This window comes from Amia ocellicauda, chromosome 21, assembly GCF_036373705.1.
Source record: "Amia ocellicauda isolate fAmiCal2 chromosome 21, fAmiCal2.hap1, whole genome shotgun sequence".
Taxonomy (NCBI): Eukaryota; Metazoa; Chordata; class Actinopteri; order Amiiformes; family Amiidae; genus Amia; species Amia ocellicauda.
Window position 1 is genome coordinate 15,558,411 of NC_089870.1, and position 22,259 is coordinate 15,580,669.

Sequence of the window (22,259 nt, forward strand, 5' to 3'; positions counted from 1 at the left end):
TATCAACTGTGTTCAGATAAACACCTCTTCTTTTGTATATGACTGGTAATGCAATCTTTTGTGTAAGAGTTTGGGAACTGTCACTTTTTCATAAACTGAAGGTGACTGAATGTGTGTAAACTTGATTCTTATTCTTTTGCTTGAGAGACTTGAATAATATTTATTTTTCAAATTAAGTGTTGATGTGGTTGCAAGGAGAGTTATGTGTTACCCAATAAAAAAAGTTAACCTTTTATCCTCTTTGTTTTATCATTTCTTCTTAATTTGTCTTTTATTTTTTTTGTAATTTCACTTTACAATTTGATGATGTTGTTGTTGATGTTGATGACACTGAGGACTTTGGTGTTTTTGATTACATTGATGACATTGTTGATGACTTTGATGACTTTGATGACATTGTTGATGACTTTGCTGATGACTTTGATGACTTTGATTAATTTGATGATGTTATTGATGACTTTGATGAAGTTGTAGAAGACTGATGACATTTTTGATTACTTTGATGAAATTGATGACTTTGGTGATGACTTTGCTGATGACTTTGATGACTTTGATGACACTGATGATTTTGTTGACGACTCTGTTGATGACTTTGACTATGTTGTTGATGACATTGATGATGTTGTTGATGACATTGATGATGTTGATGACTTTGATGAGGTTGTAGAGGACTCTGATGACGTTTTTGATTACTTTGATGACATTGATGACTTTGATGAATGTGATGATGTTGTTGATGACTTTGATGAAGTTGTAGAAGACTGATGACATTTGTGATTACTTTGATGAAATTGATTACTTTGTTGATGACTTTGCTGATGACTTTGATGACACTGATGATGTTGTTGATGACGTTGATGACTTTGATGATGACTTTGATTATGTTGTTGATGACACTGATGACTTTGTTGATGACTTTGATTATGTTGTTGATGACATTGATGATGTTGTAGAGGACTGTGATGACGGTCTTGATTACTTTGATGACATTGATGACTTTGTTGATGTTGTTGATGACATTGATGAGGTTGTAGAGGACTCGTATGACGTTTTTGATTACTTTGATGACATTGATGACTTTGTTGATGATTTTGATGACTGTGTTGATGATTTTGATGACTTTGATGAAGTTGTTGAGGAGTTGATGACATACGCAGAGAATGTGAACATTCCCAAACATTATAAAAAATGAACTGAACCAATTAGGCAAAGGGTGGGGGTGGGCAGCACAGTCTTCATTTAAATGAGTATCTCAAATATTTGGACAACTACTCTACTTTTGCTCTCTATTATGGCTCACCTAAACTTCAAATAACCTCTACCACGCTGACATGTCATTTTTTTCTCTAACCCACTTATGCCAAAATTGCACCCGTTCTCCTAGGGGCGTATCGTAGCCTAATAAATCCATGTCATTGGTTAACAGCATGAGAGAGGTGATTGGATAGAAGCGCAGTGATGTTGAGTTGTGGTTATGTTTTTATGTGGCTGAAATTCCCTACTTAACTGAGCCACTGAGGAAACTTACTTACTGAGTTGCTGCTCCTTGCAAATGTATGTTATTGTGCTTTTACCTTGGCACAAAACTACATAGCTAAAGCTAAATTTGACATAAAACTCAAACCCATTATCTGGATTCTTCAACTGGCGGCACCCCATTTTTGACAGTTCTATTTGATATGTGTTTGTAGATACATTTTTAACAACTCTGAGACTATACTGTATGGAGTGAATTCACTGTCAAAATTAGACAGCACAGAAATACAACTTGTCTGTGCAAAACTACACTTGTGGTGTTTACGTTATGCATGCAATTCAATTCTACGCTCATCTCGTTTACACATTTGCAGTTCTCGCAGCGCAATCACGATTCTTGCTGCGCATGTGCAGTTCTCTCTACACGGTCGCAGCTCTTTTTGAGCGTTTTCACACAGACTCAAAAAACTACGAGTAGATCAGGCATCCGAGATGATCACTGCGATATCCATCTCCATTCTCATCAAACATGGCTGACCACACAACAGCAGAGGGAGAGTCTAAAAAAGCTTAACGTGGCTTAATGCGCTTTAAACATATCCAATACTTTGCAAAGTTTGTATGTTTACAGTTAACACGTCCTACTATGAATAGAGGATGGATATGCTTTTACTAACATAATCAATATGATTACGACCATAAGCCCTGCATATCATAATTCACTTAAGGTGAATATCACTCAATGTAGAAAATTCTCAACATGACTTACTGTACATAAAACACAGACGTTTACATCCAATCTATAAATGACAAGACTGACACTTTCCAAACTGTTACACAAAAGATTGGATGTTTAAAGTGACATAAAAGCATAAGTGTCTTGTCTTTTCTGAACCCTATTGTGTTGTAGCCTAGCTGGATTGTGCTTAATGTGGTTTTCTGTACTTAAAATTTTACCATTGATATCCAAATTTTATAAATGACAAGACTGACGTGAAGTTGATATCAACTGTGTTCAGATAAACACCTCTTCTTTTGTATATGACTGGTAATGCAATCTTTTGTGTAAGAGTTTGGGAACTGTCACTTTTTCATAAACTGAAGGTGACTGAATGTGTGTAAACTTGATTCTTATTCTTTTGCTTGAGAGACTTGAATAATATTTATTTTTCAAATTAAGTGTTGATGTGGTTGCAAGGAGAGTTATGTGTTACCCAATAAAAAAAGTTAACCTTTTATCCTCTTTGTTTTATCATTTCTTCTTAATTTGTCTTTTATTTTTTTTGTAATTTCACTTTACAATTTGATGATGTTGTTGTTGATGTTGATGACACTGAGGACTTTGGTGTTTTTGATTACATTGATGACATTGTTGATGACTTTGATGACTTTGATGACATTGTTGATGACTTTGCTGATGACTTTGATGACTTTGATTAATTTGATGATGTTATTGATGACTTTGATGAAGTTGTAGAAGACTGATGACATTTTTGATTACTTTGATGAAATTGATGACTTTGGTGATGACTTTGCTGATGACTTTGATGACTTTGATGACACTGATGATTTTGTTGACGACTCTGTTGATGACTTTGACTATGTTGTTGATGACATTGATGATGTTGTTGATGACATTGATGATGTTGATGACTTTGATGAGGTTGTAGAGGACTCTGATGACGTTTTTGATTACTTTGATGACATTGATGACTTTGATGAATGTGATGATGTTGTTGATGACTTTGATGAAGTTGTAGAAGACTGATGACATTTGTGATTACTTTGATGAAATTGATTACTTTGTTGATGACTTTGCTGATGACTTTGATGACACTGATGATGTTGTTGATGACGTTGATGACTTTGATGATGACTTTGATTATGTTGTTGATGACACTGATGACTTTGTTGATGACTTTGATTATGTTGTTGATGACATTGATGATGTTGTAGAGGACTGTGATGACGGTCTTGATTACTTTGATGACATTGATGACTTTGTTGATGTTGTTGATGACATTGATGATGTTGATGACTTTGATGAGGTTGTAGAGGACTCGTATGACGTTTTTGATTACTTTGATGACATTGATGACTTTGTTGATGATTTTGATGACTGTGTTGATGATTTTGATGACTTTGATGAAGTTGTTGAGGAGTTGATGACATACGCAGAGAATGTGAACATTCCCAAACATTATAAAAAATGAACTGAACCAATTAGGCAAAGGGTGGGGGTGGGCAGCACAGTCTTCATTTAAATGAGTATCTCAAATATTTGGACAACTACTCTACTTTTGCTCTCTATTATGGCTCACCTAAACTTCAAATAACCTCTACCACGCTGACATGTCATTTTTTTCTCTAACCCACTTATGCCAAAATTGCACCCGTTCTCCTAGGGGCGTATCGTAGCCTAATAAATCCATGTCATTGGTTAACAGCATGAGAGAGGTGATTGGATAGAAGCGCAGTGATGTTGAGTTGTGGTTATGTTTTTATGTGGCTGAAATTCCCTACTTAACTGAGCCACTGAGGAAACTTACTTACTGAGTTGCTGCTCCTTGCAAATGTATGTTATTGTGCTTTTACCTTGGCACAAAACTACATAGCTAAAGCTAAATTTGACATAAAACTCAAACCCATTATCTGGATTCTTCAACTGGCGGCACCCCATTTTTGACAGTTCTATTTGATATGTGTTTGTAGATACATTTTTAACAACTCTGAGACTATACTGTATGGAGTGAATTCACTGTCAAAATTAGACAGCACAGAAATACAACTTGTCTGTGCAAAACTACACTTGTGGTGTTTACGTTATGCATGCAATTCAATTCTACGCTCATCTCGTTTACACATTTGCAGCTCTCGCAGCGCAATCACGATTCTTGCTGCGCATGTGCAGTTCTCTCTACACGGTCGCAGCTCTTTTTGAGCGTTTTCACACAGACTCAAAAAACTACGAGTAGATCAGGCATCCGAGATGATCACTGCGATATCCATCTCCATTCTCATCAAACATGGCTGACCACACAACAGCAGAGGGAGAGTCTAAAAAAGCTTAACGTGGCTTAATGCGCTTTAAACATATCCAATACTTTGCAAAGTTTGTATGTTTACAGTTAACACGTCCTACTATGAATAGAGGATGGATATGCTTTTACTAACATAATCAATATGATTACGACCATAAGCCCTGCATATCATAATTCACTTAAGGTGAATATCACTCAATGTAGAAAATTCTCAACATGACTTACTGTACATAAAACACAGACGTTTACATCCAATCTATAAATGACAAGACTGACACTTTCCAAACTGTTACACAAAAGATTGGATGTTTAAAGTGACATAAAAGCATAAGTGTCTTGTCTTTTCTGAACCCTATTGTGTTGTAGCCTAGCTGGATTGTGCTTAATGTGGTTTTCTGTACTTAAAATTTTACCATTGATATCCAAATTTTATAAATGACAAGACTGACGTGAAGTTGATATCAACTGTGTTCAGATAAACACCTCTTCTTTTGTATATGACTGGTAATGCAATCTTTTGTGTAAGAGTTTGGGAACTGTCACTTTTTCATAAACTGAAGGTGACTGAATGTGTGTAAACTTGATTCTTATTCTTTTGCTTGAGAGACTTGAATAATATTTATTTTTCAAATTAAGTGTTGATGTGGTTGCAAGGAGAGTTATGTGTTACCCAATAAAAAAAGTTAACCTTTTATCCTCTTTGTTTTATCATTTCTTCTTAATTTGTCTTTTATTTTTTTTGTAATTTCACTTTACAATTTGATGATGTTGTTGTTGATGTTGATGACACTGAGGACTTTGGTGTTTTTGATTACATTGATGACATTGTTGATGACTTTGATGACTTTGATGACTTTGATGACATTGTTGATGACTTTGCTGATGACTTTGATGACTTTGATTAATTTGATGATGTTATTGATGACTTTGATGAAGTTGTAGAAGACTGATGACATTTTTGATTACTTTGATGAAATTGATGACTTTGGTGATGACTTTGCTGATGACTTTGATGACTTTGATGACACTGATGATTTTGTTGACGACTTTGTTGATGACTTTGACTATGTTGTTGATGACATTGATGATGTTGTTGATGACATTGATGATGTTGATGACTTTGATGAGGTTGTAGAGGACTCTGATGACGTTTTTGATTACTTTGATGACATTGATGACTTTGATGAATGTGATGATGTTGTTGATGACTTTGATGAAGTTGTAGAAGACTGATGACATTTGTGATTACTTTGATGAAATTGATTACTTTGTTGATGACTTTGCTGATGACTTTGATGACACTGATGATGTTGTTGATGACGTTGATGACTTTGATGATGACTTTGATTATGTTGTTGATGACACTGATGACTTTGTTGATGACTTTGATTATGTTGTTGATGACATTGATGATGTTGTAGAGGACTGTGATGACGGTCTTGATTACTTTGATGACATTGATGACTTTGTTGATGTTGTTGATGACATTGATGATGTTGATGACTTTGATGAGGTTGTAGAGGACTCGTATGACGTTTTTGATTACTTTGATGACATTGATGACTTTGTTGATGATTTTGATGACTGTGTTGATGATTTTGATGACTTTGATGAAGTTGTTGAGGAGTTGATGACATACGCAGAGAATGTGAACATTCCCAAACATTATAAAAAATGAACTGAACCAATTAGGCAAAGGGTGGGGGTGGGCAGCACAGTCTTCATTTAAATGAGTATCTCAAATATTTGGACAACTACTCTACTTTTGCTCTCTATTATGGCTCACCTAAACTTCAAATAACCTCTACCACGCTGACATGTCATTTTTTTCTCTAACCCACTTATGCCAAAATTGCACCCGTTCTCCTAGGGGCGTATCGTAGCCTAATAAATCCATGTCATTGGTTAACAGCATGAGAGAGGTGATTGGATAGAAGCGCAGTGATGTTGAGTTGTGGTTATGTTTTTATGTGGCTGAAATTCCCTACTTAACTGAGCCACTGAGGAAACTTACTTACTGAGTTGCTGCTCCTTGCAAATGTATGTTATTGTGCTTTTACCTTGGCACAAAACTACATAGCTAAAGCTAAATTTGACATAAAACTCAAACCCATTATCTGGATTCTTCAACTGGCGGCACCCCATTTTTGACAGTTCTATTTGATATGTGTTTGTAGATACATTTTTAACAACTCTGAGACTATACTGTATGGAGTGAATTCACTGTCAAAATTAGACAGCACAGAAATACAACTTGTCTGTGCAAAACTACACTTGTGGTGTTTACGTTATGCATGCAATTCAATTCTACGCTCATCTCGTTTACACATTTGCAGCTCTCGCAGCGCAATCACGATTCTTGCTGCGCATGTGCAGTTCTCTCTACACGGTCGCAGCTCTTTTTGAGCGTTTTCACACAGACTCAAAAAACTACGAGTAGATCAGGCATCCGAGATGATCACTGCGATATCCATCTCCATTCTCATCAAACATGGCTGACCACACAATAGCAGAGGGAGAGTCTAAAAAAGCTTAACGTGGCTTAATGCGCTTTAAACATAACCAATACTTTGCAAAGTTTGTATGTTTACAGTTAACACGTCCTACTATGAATAGAGGATGGATATGCTTTTACTAACATAATCAATATGATTACGACCATAAGCCCTGCATATCATAATTCACTTAAGGTGAAAATCACTCAATGTAGAAAATTCTCAACATGACTTACTGTACATAAAACACAGACGTTTACATCCAATCTATAAATGACAAGACTGACACTTTCCAAACTGTTACACAAAAGATTGGATGTTTAAAGTGACATAAAAGCATAAGTGTCTTGTCTTTTCTGAACCCTATTGTGTTGTAGCCTAGCTGGATTGTGCTTAATGTGGTTTTCTGTACTTAAAATTTTACCATTGATATCCAAATTTTATAAATGACAAGACTGACGTGAAGTTGATATCAACTGTGTTCAGATAAACACCTCTTCTTTTGTATATGACTGGTAATGCAATCTTTTGTGTAAGAGTTTGGGAACTGTCACTTTTTCATAAACTGAAGGTGACTGAATGTGTGTAAACTTGATTCTTATTCTTTTGCTTGAGAGACTTGAATAATATTTATTTTTCAAATTAAGTGTTGATGTGGTTGCAAGGAGAGTTATGTGTTACCCAATAAAAAAAGTTAACCTTTTATCCTCTTTGTTTTATCATTTCTTCTTAATTTGTCTTTTATTTTTTTTGTAATTTCACTTTACAATTTGATGATGTTGTTGTTGATGTTGATGACACTGAGGACTTTGGTGTTTTTGATTACATTGATGACATTGTTGATGACTTTGATGACTTTGATGACATTGTTGATGACTTTGCTGATGACTTTGATGACTTTGATTAATTTGATGATGTTATTGATGACTTTGATGAAGTTGTAGAAGACTGATGACATTTTTGATTACTTTGATGAAATTGATGACTTTGGTGATGACTTTGTTGATGACTTTGCTGATGACTTTGATGACACTGATGATGTTGTTGATGACGTTGATGACTTTGATGATGACTTTGATTATGTTGTTGATGACACTGATGACTTTGTTGATGACTTTGATTATGTTGTTGATGACATTGATGATGTTGTAGAGGACTGTGATGACGGTCTTGATTACTTTGATGACATTGATGACTTTGTTGATGTTGTTGATGACATTGATGATGTTGATGACTTTGATGAGGTTGTAGAGGACTCGTATGACGTTTTTGATTACTTTGATGACATTGATGACTTTGTTGATGATTTTGATGACTGTGTTGATGATTTTGATGACTTTGATGAAGTTGTTGAGGAGTTGATGACATACGCAGAGAATGTGAACATTCCCAAACATTATAAAAAATGAACTGAACCAATTAGGCAAAGGGTGGGGGTGGGCAGCACAGTCTTCATTTAAATGAGTATCTCAAATATTTGGACAACTACTCTACTTTTGCTCTCTATTATGGCTCACCTAAACTTCAAATAACCTCTACCACGCTGACATGTCATTTTTTTCTCTAACCCACTTATGCCAAAATTGCACCCGTTCTCCTAGGGGCGTATCGTAGCCTAATAAATCCATGTCATTGGTTAACAGCATGAGAGAGGTGATTGGATAGAAGCGCAGTGATGTTGAGTTGTGGTTATGTTTTTATGTGGCTGAAATTCCCTACTTAACTGAGCCACTGAGGAAACTTACTTACTGAGTTGCTGCTCCTTGCAAATGTATGTTATTGTGCTTTTACCTTGGCACAAAACTACATAGCTAAAGCTAAATTTGACATAAAACTCAAACCCATTATCTGGATTCTTCAACTGGCGGCACCCCATTTTTGACAGTTCTATTTGATATGTGTTTGTAGATACATTTTTAACAACTCTGAGACTATACTGTATGGAGTGAATTCACTGTCAAAATTAGACAGCACAGAAATACAACTTGTCTGTGCAAAACTACACTTGTGGTGTTTACGTTATGCATGCAATTCAATTCTACGCTCATCTCGTTTACACATTTGCAGTTCTCGCAGCGCAATCACGATTCTTGCTGCGCATGTGCAGTTCTCTCTACACGGTCGCAGCTCTTTTTGAGCGTTTTCACACAGACTCAAAAAACTACGAGTAGATCAGGCATCCGAGATGATCACTGCGATATCCATCTCCATTCTCATCAAACATGGCTGACCACACAACAGCAGAGGGAGAGTCTAAAAAAGCTTAACGTGGCTTAATGCGCTTTAAACATATCCAATACTTTGCAAAGTTTGTATGTTTACAGTTAACACGTCCTACTATGAATAGAGGATGGATATGCTTTTACTAACATAATCAATATGATTACGACCATAAGCCCTGCATATCATAATTCACTTAAGGTGAATATCACTCAATGTAGAAAATTCTCAACATGACTTACTGTACATAAAACACAGACATTTACATCCAATCTATAAATGACAAGACTGACACTTTCCAAACTGTTACACAAAAGATTGGATGTTTAAAGTGACATAAAAGCATAAGTGTCTTGTCTTTTCTGAACCCTATTGTGTTGTAGCCTAGCTGGATTGTGCTTAATGTGGTTTTCTGTACTTAAAATTTTACCATTGATATCCAAATTTTATAAATGACAAGACTGACGTGAAGTTGATATCAACTGTGTTCAGATAAACACCTCTTCTTTTGTATATGACTGGTAATGCAATCTTTTGTGTAAGAGTTTGGGAACTGTCACTTTTTCATAAACTGAAGGTGACTGAATGTGTGTAAACTTGATTCTTATTCTTTTGCTTGAGAGACTTGAATAATATTTATTTTTCAAATTAAGTGTTGATGTGGTTGCAAGGAGAGTTATGTGTTACCCAATAAAAAAAGTTAACCTTTTATCCTCTTTGTTTTATCATTTCTTCTTAATTTGTCTTTTATTTTTTTTGTAATTTCACTTTACAATTTGATGATGTTGTTGTTGATGTTGATGACACTGAGGACTTTGGTGTTTTTGATTACATTGATGACATTGTTGATGACTTTGATGACTTTGATGACATTGTTGATGACTTTGCTGATGACTTTGATGACTTTGATTAATTTGATGATGTTATTGATGACTTTGATGAAGTTGTAGAAGACTGATGACATTTTTGATTACTTTGATGAAATTGATGACTTTGGTGATGACTTTGCTGATGACTTTGATGACTTTGATGACACTGATGATTTTGTTGACGACTCTGTTGATGACTTTGACTATGTTGTTGATGACATTGATGATGTTGTTGATGACATTGATGATGTTGATGACTTTGATGAGGTTGTAGAGGACTCTGATGACGTTTTTGATTACTTTGATGACATTGATGACTTTGATGAATGTGATGATGTTGTTGATGACTTTGATGAAGTTGTAGAAGACTGATGACATTTGTGATTACTTTGATGAAATTGATTACTTTGTTGATGACTTTGCTGATGACTTTGATGACACTGATGATGTTGTTGATGACGTTGATGACTTTGATGATGACTTTGATTATGTTGTTGATGACACTGATGACTTTGTTGATGACTTTGATTATGTTGTTGATGACATTGATGATGTTGTAGAGGACTGTGATGACGGTCTTGATTACTTTGATGACATTGATGACTTTGTTGATGTTGTTGATGACATTGATGAGGTTGTAGAGGACTCGTATGACGTTTTTGATTACTTTGATGACATTGATGACTTTGTTGATGATTTTGATGACTGTGTTGATGATTTTGATGACTTTGATGAAGTTGTTGAGGAGTTGATGACATACGCAGAGAATGTGAACATTCCCAAACATTATAAAAAATGAACTGAACCAATTAGGCAAAGGGTGGGGGTGGGCAGCACAGTCTTCATTTAAATGAGTATCTCAAATATTTGGACAACTACTCTACTTTTGCTCTCTATTATGGCTCACCTAAACTTCAAATAACCTCTACCACGCTGACATGTCATTTTTTTCTCTAACCCACTTATGCCAAAATTGCACCCGTTCTCCTAGGGGCGTATCGTAGCCTAATAAATCCATGTCATTGGTTAACAGCATGAGAGAGGTGATTGGATAGAAGCGCAGTGATGTTGAGTTGTGGTTATGTTTTTATGTGGCTGAAATTCCCTACTTAACTGAGCCACTGAGGAAACTTACTTACTGAGTTGCTGCTCCTTGCAAATGTATGTTATTGTGCTTTTACCTTGGCACAAAACTACATAGCTAAAGCTAAATTTGACATAAAACTCAAACCCATTATCTGGATTCTTCAACTGGCGGCACCCCATTTTTGACAGTTCTATTTGATATGTGTTTGTAGATACATTTTTAACAACTCTGAGACTATACTGTATGGAGTGAATTCACTGTCAAAATTAGACAGCACAGAAATACAACTTGTCTGTGCAAAACTACACTTGTGGTGTTTACGTTATGCATGCAATTCAATTCTACGCTCATCTCGTTTACACATTTGCAGTTCTCGCAGCGCAATCACGATTCTTGCTGCGCATGTGCAGTTCTCTCTACACGGTCGCAGCTCTTTTTGAGCGTTTTCACACAGACTCAAAAAACTACGAGTAGATCAGGCATCCGAGATGATCACTGCGATATCCATCTCCATTCTCATCAAACATGGCTGACCACACAACAGCAGAGGGAGAGTCTAAAAAAGCTTAACGTGGCTTAATGCGCTTTAAACATATCCAATACTTTGCAAAGTTTGTATGTTTACAGTTAACACGTCCTACTATGAATAGAGGATGGATATGCTTTTACTAACATAATCAATATGATTACGACCATAAGCCCTGCATATCATAATTCACTTAAGGTGAATATCACTCAATGTAGAAAATTCTCAACATGACTTACTGTACATAAAACACAGACGTTTACATCCAATCTATAAATGACAAGACTGACACTTTCCAAACTGTTACACAAAAGATTGGATGTTTAAAGTGACATAAAAGCATAAGTGTCTTGTCTTTTCTGAACCCTATTGTGTTGTAGCCTAGCTGGATTGTGCTTAATGTGGTTTTCTGTACTTAAAATTTTACCATTGATATCCAAATTTTATAAATGACAAGACTGACGTGAAGTTGATATCAACTGTGTTCAGATAAACACCTCTTCTTTTGTATATGACTGGTAATGCAATCTTTTGTGTAAGAGTTTGGGAACTGTCACTTTTTCATAAACTGAAGGTGACTGAATGTGTGTAAACTTGATTCTTATTCTTTTGCTTGAGAGACTTGAATAATATTTATTTTTCAAATTAAGTGTTGATGTGGTTGCAAGGAGAGTTATGTGTTACCCAATAAAAAAAGTTAACCTTTTATCCTCTTTGTTTTATCATTTCTTCTTAATTTGTCTTTTATTTTTTTTGTAATTTCACTTTACAATTTGATGATGTTGTTGTTGATGTTGATGACACTGAGGACTTTGGTGTTTTTGATTACATTGATGACATTGTTGATGACTTTGATGACTTTGATGACATTGTTGATGACTTTGCTGATGACTTTGATGACTTTGATTAATTTGATGATGTTATTGATGACTTTGATGAAGTTGTAGAAGACTGATGACATTTTTGATTACTTTGATGAAATTGATGACTTTGGTGATGACTTTGCTGATGACTTTGATGACTTTGATGACACTGATGATTTTGTTGACGACTTTGTTGATGACTTTGACTATGTTGTTGATGACATTGATGATGTTGTTGATGACATTGATGATGTTGATGACTTTGATGAGGTTGTAGAGGACTCTGATGACGTTTTTGATTACTTTGATGACATTGATGACTTTGATGAATGTGATGATGTTGTTGATGACTTTGATGAAGTTGTAGAAGACTGATGACATTTGTGATTACTTTGATGAAATTGATTACTTTGTTGATGACTTTGCTGATGACTTTGATGACACTGATGATGTTGTTGATGACGTTGATGACTTTGATGATGACTTTGATTATGTTGTTGATGACACTGATGACTTTGTTGATGACTTTGATTATGTTGTTGATGACATTGATGATGTTGTAGAGGACTGTGATGACGGTCTTGATTACTTTGATGACATTGATGACTTTGTTGATGTTGTTGATGACATTGATGATGTTGATGACTTTGATGAGGTTGTAGAGGACTCGTATGACGTTTTTGATTACTTTGATGACATTGATGACTTTGTTGATGATTTTGATGACTGTGTTGATGATTTTGATGACTTTGATGAAGTTGTTGAGGAGTTGATGACATACGCAGAGAATGTGAACATTCCCAAACATTATAAAAAATGAACTGAACCAATTAGGCAAAGGGTGGGGGTGGGCAGCACAGTCTTCATTTAAATGAGTATCTCAAATATTTGGACAACTACTCTACTTTTGCTCTCTATTATGGCTCACCTAAACTTCAAATAACCTCTACCACGCTGACATGTCATTTTTTTCTCTAACCCACTTATGCCAAAATTGCACCCGTTCTCCTAGGGGCGTATCGTAGCCTAATAAATCCATGTCATTGGTTAACAGCATGAGAGAGGTGATTGGATAGAAGCGCAGTGATGTTGAGTTGTGGTTATGTTTTTATGTGGCTGAAATTCCCTACTTAACTGAGCCACTGAGGAAACTTACTTACTGAGTTGCTGCTCCTTGCAAATGTATGTTATTGTGCTTTTACCTTGGCACAAAACTACATAGCTAAAGCTAAATTTGACATAAAACTCAAACCCATTATCTGGATTCTTCAACTGGCGGCACCCCATTTTTGACAGTTCTATTTGATATGTGTTTGTAGATACATTTTTAACAACTCTGAGACTATACTGTATGGAGTGAATTCACTGTCAAAATTAGACAGCACAGAAATACAACTTGTCTGTGCAAAACTACACTTGTGGTGTTTACGTTATGCATGCAATTCAATTCTACGCTCATCTCGTTTACACATTTGCAGCTCTCGCAGCGCAATCACGATTCTTGCTGCGCATGTGCAGTTCTCTCTACACGGTCGCAGCTCTTTTTGAGCGTTTTCACACAGACTCAAAAAACTACGAGTAGATCAGGCATCCGAGATGATCACTGCGATATCCATCTCCATTCTCATCAAACATGGCTGACCACACAATAGCAGAGGGAGAGTCTAAAAAAGCTTAACGTGGCTTAATGCGCTTTAAACATAACCAATACTTTGCAAAGTTTGTATGTTTACAGTTAACACGTCCTACTATGAATAGAGGATGGATATGCTTTTACTAACATAATCAATATGATTACGACCATAAGCCCTGCATATCATAATTCACTTAAGGTGAAAATCACTCAATGTAGAAAATTCTCAACATGACTTACTGTACATAAAACACAGACGTTTACATCCAATCTATAAATGACAAGACTGACACTTTCCAAACTGTTACACAAAAGATTGGATGTTTAAAGTGACATAAAAGCATAAGTGTCTTGTCTTTTCTGAACCCTATTGTGTTGTAGCCTAGCTGGATTGTGCTTAATGTGGTTTTCTGTACTTAAAATTTTACCATTGATATCCAAATTTTATAAATGACAAGACTGACGTGAAGTTGATATCAACTGTGTTCAGATAAACACCTCTTCTTTTGTATATGACTGGTAATGCAATCTTTTGTGTAAGAGTTTGGGAACTGTCACTTTTTCATAAACTGAAGGTGACTGAATGTGTGTAAACTTGATTCTTATTCTTTTGCTTGAGAGACTTGAATAATATTTATTTTTCAAATTAAGTGTTGATGTGGTTGCAAGGAGAGTTATGTGTTACCCAATAAAAAAAGTTAACCTTTTATCCTCTTTGTTTTATCATTTCTTCTTAATTTGTCTTTTATTTTTTTTGTAATTTCACTTTACAATTTGATGATGTTGTTGTTGATGTTGATGACACTGAGGACTTTGGTGTTTTTGATTACATTGATGACATTGTTGATGACTTTGATGACTTTGATGACATTGTTGATGACTTTGCTGATGACTTTGATGACTTTGATTAATTTGATGATGTTATTGATGACTTTGATGAAGTTGTAGAAGACTGATGACATTTTTGATTACTTTGATGAAATTGATGACTTTGGTGATGACTTTGCTGATGACTTTGATGACTTTGATGACACTGATGATTTTGTTGACGACTCTGTTGATGACTTTGACTATGTTGTTGATGACATTGATGATGTTGTTGATGACATTGATGATGTTGATGACTTTGATGAGGTTGTAGAGGACTCTGATGACGTTTTTGATTACTTTGATGACATTGATGACTTTGATGAATGTGATGATGTTGTTGATGACTTTGATGAAGTTGTAGAAGACTGATGACATTTGTGATTACTTTGATGAAATTGATTACTTTGTTGATGACTTTGCTGATGACTTTGATGACACTGATGATGTTGTTGATGACGTTGATGACTTTGATGATGACTTTGATTATGTTGTTGATGACACTGATGACTTTGTTGATGACTTTGATTATGTTGTTGATGACATTGATGATGTTGTAGAGCACTGTGATGACGGTCTTGATTACTTTGATGACATTGATGACTTTGTTGATGTTGTTGATGACATTGATGATGTTGATGACTTTGATGAGGTTGTAGAGGACTCGTATGACGTTTATGATTACTTTGATGACATTGATGACTTTGTTGATGATTTTGATGACTGTGTTGATGATTTTGATGACTTTGATGAAGTTGTTGAGGAGTTGATGACATACGCAGAGAATGTGAACATTCCCAAACATTATAAAAAATGAACTGAACCAATTAGGCAAAGGGTGGGTGTGGGCAGCACAGTCTTCATTTAAATGAGTATCTCAAATATTTGGACAACTACTCTACTTTTGCTCTCTATTATGGCTCACCTAAACTTCAAATAACCTCTACCACGCTGACATGTCATTTTTTTCCCTAACCCACTTATGCCAAAATTGCACCCATTCTCCTAGGGGTGTATCGTAGCCTAATAAATCCATGTCATTGGTCAACAGCATGAGAGAGGTGATTGGATAGATGCGCAGTGATTTTGAGTTGTGGTTATGTTTTTATGTGGCTGAAATTCCCTACTTAACTGAGCCACTGAGGAAATTTACTTACTGAGTTGCTGCTCCTTGCAAATGTATGTTATTGTGCTTTTACCTTGGCACAAAACTACATAGCTAAAGCTAAATTTGACATAAAACTCAAACCCATTATCTGGATTCTTCAACTGGCGGCACCCCATTTTTGACAGTTCTATTTGATATGTGTTTATAGATACATTTTTAACAACTCTGAGACTATACTGTATGGAGTGAATTCACTGTCAAAATTAGACAGCACAGAAATACAACTTGTCTGTGCAATACTACACTTGTGGTGTTTACGTTATGCATGCAATTCAATTCTAAGCTCATCTCGTTTACACATTTGCAGTTCCCGCAGCGCAATCACGATTCTTGCTGCGCATGTGCAGTTCTCTCTACACACTCGCAGCTCTTTTTGAGCGTTTTCACACAGACTCAAAAAACTACGAGTAGATCAGGAATCCGAGATGATCACTGCGATATCCATCTCCATTCTCATCAAACATGGCTGACCACACAACAGCAGAGGGAGAGTCTTAAAAAGCTTAACGTGGCTTAATGCGCTTTAAACATAACCATTACTTTGCAAATGTTGTATGTTTACAGTTAGCACGTCCTACTATGAATAGAGGATGGATATGTTTTTACTAACATAAACAATATGATTACGACCTCAAGCCCTGCATATCATAATTCACTTAAGGTGAATATCACTCAATGTAGAAAATTCTCAACATGACTTACTGTACATAAAACACAGACGTTTACATCCAATCTATAAATGACAAGACTGACACTTTCCAAACTGTTACACAAAAGATTGGATGTTTAAAGTGACATAAAAGCATAAGTGTCTTGTCTTTTCTGAACCCTATTGTGTTGTAGCCTAGCTGGATTGTGCTTAATGTGGTTTTCTGTACTTAAAATTTTACCATTGATATCCAAATTTTATAAATGACAAGACTGACGTGAAGTTGATATCAACTGTGTTCAGATAAACACCTCTTCTTTTGTATATGACTGGTAATGCAATCTTTTGTGTAAGAGTTTGGGAACTGTCACTTTTTCATAAACTGAAGGTGACTGAATGTGTGTAAACTTGATTCTTATTCTTTTGCTTGAGAGACTTGAATAATATTTATTTTTCAAATTAAGTGTTGATGTGGTTGCAAGGAGAGTTATGTGTTACCCAATAAAAAAAGTTAACCTTTTATCCTCTTTGTTTTATCATTTCTTCTTAATTTGTCTTTTATTTTTTTTGTAATTTCACTTTACAATTTGATGATGTTGTTGTTGATGTTGATGACACTGAGGACTTTGGTGTTTTTGATTACATTGATGACATTGTTGATGACTTTGATGACTTTGATGACATTGTTGATGACTTTGCTGATGACTTTGATGACTTTGATTAATTTGATGATGTTATTGATGACTTTGATGAAGTTGTAGAAGACTGATGACATTTTTGATTACTTTGATGAAATTGATGACTTTGGTGATGACTTTGCTGATGACTTTGATGACTTTGATGACACTGATGATTTTGTTGACGACTTTGTTGATGACTTTGACTATGTTGTTGATGACATTGATGATGTTGTTGATGACATTGATGATGTTGATGACTTTGATGAGGTTGTAGAGGACTCTGATGACGTTTTTGATTACTTTGATGACATTGATGACTTTGATGAATGTGATGATGTTGTTGATGACTTTGATGAAGTTGTAGAAGACTGATGACATTTGTGATTACTTTGATGAAATTGATTACTTTGTTGATGACTTTGCTGATGACTTTGATGACACTGATGATGTTGTTGATGACGTTGATGACTTTGATGATGACTTTGATTATGTTGTTGATGACACTGATGACTTTGTTGATGACTTTGATTATGTTGTTGATGACATTGATGATGTTGTAGAGGACTGTGATGACGGTCTTGATTACTTTGATGACATTGATGACTTTGTTGATGTTGTTGATGACTTTGATGAGGTTGTAGAGGACTCGTATGACGTTTTTGATTACTTTGATGACATTGATGACTTTGTTGATGATTTTGATGACTGTGTTGATGATTTTGATGACTTTGATGAAGTTGTTGAGGAGTTGATGACATACGCAGAGAATGTGAACATTCCCAAACATTATAAAAAATGAACTGAACCAATTAGGCAAAGGGTGGGGGTGGGCAGCACAGTCTTCATTTAAATGAGTATCTCAAATATTTGGACAACTACTCTACTTTTGCTCTCTATTATGGCTCACCTAAACTTCAAATAACCTCTACCACGCTGACATGTCATTTTTTTCTCTAACCCACTTATGCCAAAATTGCACCCGTTCTCCTAGGGGCGTATCGTAGCCTAATAAATCCATGTCATTGGTTAACAGCATGAGAGAGGTGATTGGATAGAAGCGCAGTGATGTTGAGTTGTGGTTATGTTTTTATGTGTCTGAAATTCCCTACTTAACTGAGCCACTGAGGAAACTTACTTACTGAGTTGCTGCTCCTTGCAAATGTATGTTATTGTGCTTTTACCTTGGCACAAAACTACATAGCTAAAGCTAAATTTGACATAAAACTCAAACCCATTATCTGGATTCTTCAACTGGCGGCACCCCATTTTTGACAGTTCTATTTGATATGTGTTTGTAGATACATTTTTAACAACTCTGAGACTATACTGTATGGAGTGAATTCACTGTCAAAATTAGACAGCACAGAAATACAACTTGTCTGTGCAAAACTACACTTGTGGTGTTTACGTTATGCATGCAATTCAATTCTACGCTCATCTCGTTTACACATTTGCAGTTCTCGCAGCGCAATCACGATTCTTGCTGCGCATGTGCAGTTCTCTCTACACGGTCGCAGCTCTTTTTGAGCGTTTTCACACAGACTCAAAAAACTACGAGTAGATCAGGCATCCGAGATGATCACTGCGATATCCATCTCCATTCTCATCAAACATGGCTGACCACACAACAGCAGAGGGAGAGTCTAAAAAAGCTTAACGTGGCTTAATGCGCTTTAAACATAACCAATACTTTGCAAAGTTTGTATGTTTACAGTTAACACGTCCTACTATGAATAGAGGATGGATATGCTTTTACTAACATAATCAATATGATTACGACCTTAAGCCCTGCATATCATAATTCACTTAAGGTGAAAATCACTCAATGTAGAAAATTCTCAACATGACTTAACTGTACATAAAACACAGACGTTTACATCCAATCTATAAATGACAAGACTGACACTTTCCAAACTGTTACACAAAAGATTGGATGTTTAAAGTGACATAATAGCATAACTGTCTTGTCTTTTCTAAGCCCTATTGTTTTGTAGCCAAGCTGGATTGTGCTTAATGTGGTTTTCTGTACTTAAAACTTAACCATTGATATCCAAATTTTATAAATGACAAGACTGACATGAAGTTGATATCGACTGTGTTAAGATAAACGCCTTTTCTTTTGTATATGACTGGTAATGCAATCATTTGTGTAAGAGTTTGGGAACTGTCAGCCTTAAAACGCAAGTGTAGTTTTGCACATACAAGTTGTATTTCTGTGCTCACTAATTTTGACAGTGAATTCACTCCATACTACTGTGCTTAACAACAGGGTGTGTGGTTATATACACCAGATGCCCCACTGTAGATAAAGTCACCATGAGGCGTTCAAAGAACTGTAGTTAAACAACTCGGTGAGCCACTGCCTCACCGGGAAAAAGACAATGAGACTCACCATAAACGTTGACAACATGGCTGCCAATTTTGAAACCTTCAGGTAGTTTGTGGGGAGACCAAATTTCCATTAGTGGACCCGTCTGAGACCACAAATCACATGAAAGATGACAATAATAAGCTCTGTCATATAATGATTCGAAATAATGAAATTCATAATTAGTGAAACATGTTATAAAATATTATTGTTAAAGTAATTTAATGTACATATTATATATGAAAATAAGAAAAGGCAGTAGGAACACTGCGTTGACTTTAGCAACACCATGCTGGATTTAGCAACACTGCGCTGACTTTAGCAACACTGTGCTGGATTTAGCAACACTGTGCTGGATTTAGCAACACTGCGCGGACTTTAGCAACACTGTGCTGACTTTAACAACACTGGCACTTTACTGTGTTAACAAACTGTAGGTGGCACCAGGTGGCATGCAACGAACTGTAGTTAAACAACTTGGTGAGCTACCAGCCTCACCAAGTAAAAAGCCAGTGAGACTCAACATAAACATTGTTGACAATATGGCCACCAATTCTGAAACTTTCAGGTGGGTTGTAGGGAAACCAAATTGAACATATTAGTGAACCCAAAGGCCGCACATTGCATGAGCAATGGCAAACATAAACTCTGCTGATCATATTATGATTAGAAATAATCCATCGATCCATTTTCAAAACCACTTATCCTCGTGAGGGTCATGGGGACACTGGAGCAGGCATAGGGCGCAAGGCAGGAATACACCCAGAATGGGATGCCAGGCCATCGCTGGGCACACACACACACACACACACACACATACATCCCTACAGGGCAATTTAGTGTAGTCAATCAACTAACCTGCATGTCTTGGGACAGTAGGAGGAATCCGGATTACCCAGAGGAAACCCACACTGACACGGGGAGAACATGCAAACTCCACACAGACAGGCGCCCCCGAGCCGGGACTCGAACCTAGGCGCTAACCACCACGCCACCCAATTAGAAATAATGAAATGCATAATTTAGTGCAGCATAAGATATAACACTATTTTAAAAGGAATTTAGTATTATATATTAAAATCAGGAAAAGACAATAGAAAGCATATAATAAAAACAATTACATGTTAAATTGCAGAAGAGAACATAGTGATTTTAAGAAGAATTAAAATAAAGCTTGTTGTCAAAGAGTGGAGTGTATTTAGATACATTTTTACTGGAACTCGTCACAGTTTTTTTCACCAAACTGTGATTTTAATCCCCTCACTGGTTGATGTGCTTCTGCCTCACTGAAAAATTGGCAGTGATGAATAAAACCACGCACCCTAACTTTAACAACACTGACACTCTACTGCACTGACTTTAACAATACTGAGATTCTACTGGGTGTTACCCGATGTGAAAAATAAATTTAAAATTTTGACCTCTATATTTCATCATTTCTTCTTAACTTGTTTTGCAGATTTTTTGTAATTTCAGTTTGCAATACGCAGAGAATCTGAACTAAGAACAAATACGTCAGCTGCTTGAAACAGCATGTATGTCATGGGCCACACTTGGGCCACAAATGAACCTTTGGCAGGCCGGAGGTGGCCTATTGGTAACCCCTGGTGTAAGTGAACAGACAGTTTTGGATATTAGTGTTACTGCATTCATTTTTCATAGGATACCCATCCTATTTTTCTTTTTGTTTGTCTGTTTGCATTCATAACTATTCAGTAAAGGTTCATCAGTTCAATGACAGAGGTGAAAGAAGAAGCAGTCTCGTTAGTGCTGTTTACAGAAGTTGTCCAATCAGATAACTCACATGAGCTTGAACCTTCCAGGATTTAGCTTTCAGGGCACAGTTAAAGAACCCAGGTAATGCTCACTGCATACATTATAGAAAGGCACCTGGACTTCATACCAAAATAAAGCAAAATAAGAACATAAATGTATTTCAAAAATATAATATTGAAAATAGTATATGTGAGGTTTGAATATCCCACAAATGTCTTGGAATATAATCTAATGTTTATCTTCATTATTAAACGACACTGTCATATGTCAGATATTTTACAATGGTGCAGATGATGTTGACTTAAAACATCAGTACAAAATAATTGGCTTAATTCTACTGCTTGCCTTTTCTGTGTATTTGTATATAAAGCTTAACTTGAACGTTAAGGGTGAACCAATCCTTCACTACAAATAATACACTATAAAGTTTTAAAATATATATCTATATGTGTACATATTTGTTTAGTATATTAACTTAATTTCAACACAATTGCGTTTGATGATGTACATGACATTTGTAAAACACGTTTTCAAAAAGAAG

At 35.8% G+C, this 22,259-nt stretch overlaps 2 protein-coding genes across 2 annotated transcripts; both read right to left on the minus strand.

Annotated features, from left to right (window-relative positions):
* Positions 1-293: 293 nt before the first annotated feature.
* Positions 294-1,180, minus strand: LOC136717430 (DNA-directed RNA polymerase subunit beta-like). Its single transcript, XM_066695051.1, has 3 exons — positions 817-1,180; positions 534-761; positions 294-478 (listed from the first exon to the last, which is right to left on the minus strand). The coding sequence occupies exons 1-3, from the start codon at positions 1,178-1,180 to the stop codon at positions 294-296; spliced, it is 777 nt and encodes a 258-aa protein (XP_066551148.1).
* A 4,089-nt stretch (positions 1,181-5,269) lies between these two features.
* Positions 5,270-6,183, minus strand: LOC136717431 (uncharacterized). The gene is made up of 3 exons (XM_066695052.1): positions 5,802-6,183; positions 5,519-5,746; positions 5,270-5,463 (listed from the first exon to the last, which is right to left on the minus strand). Exons 1-3 carry the CDS (start codon positions 6,181-6,183, stop codon positions 5,270-5,272), a joined length of 804 nt encoding a protein of 267 aa, XP_066551149.1.
* Between the last annotated feature and the right edge of the window lie 16,076 nt (positions 6,184-22,259).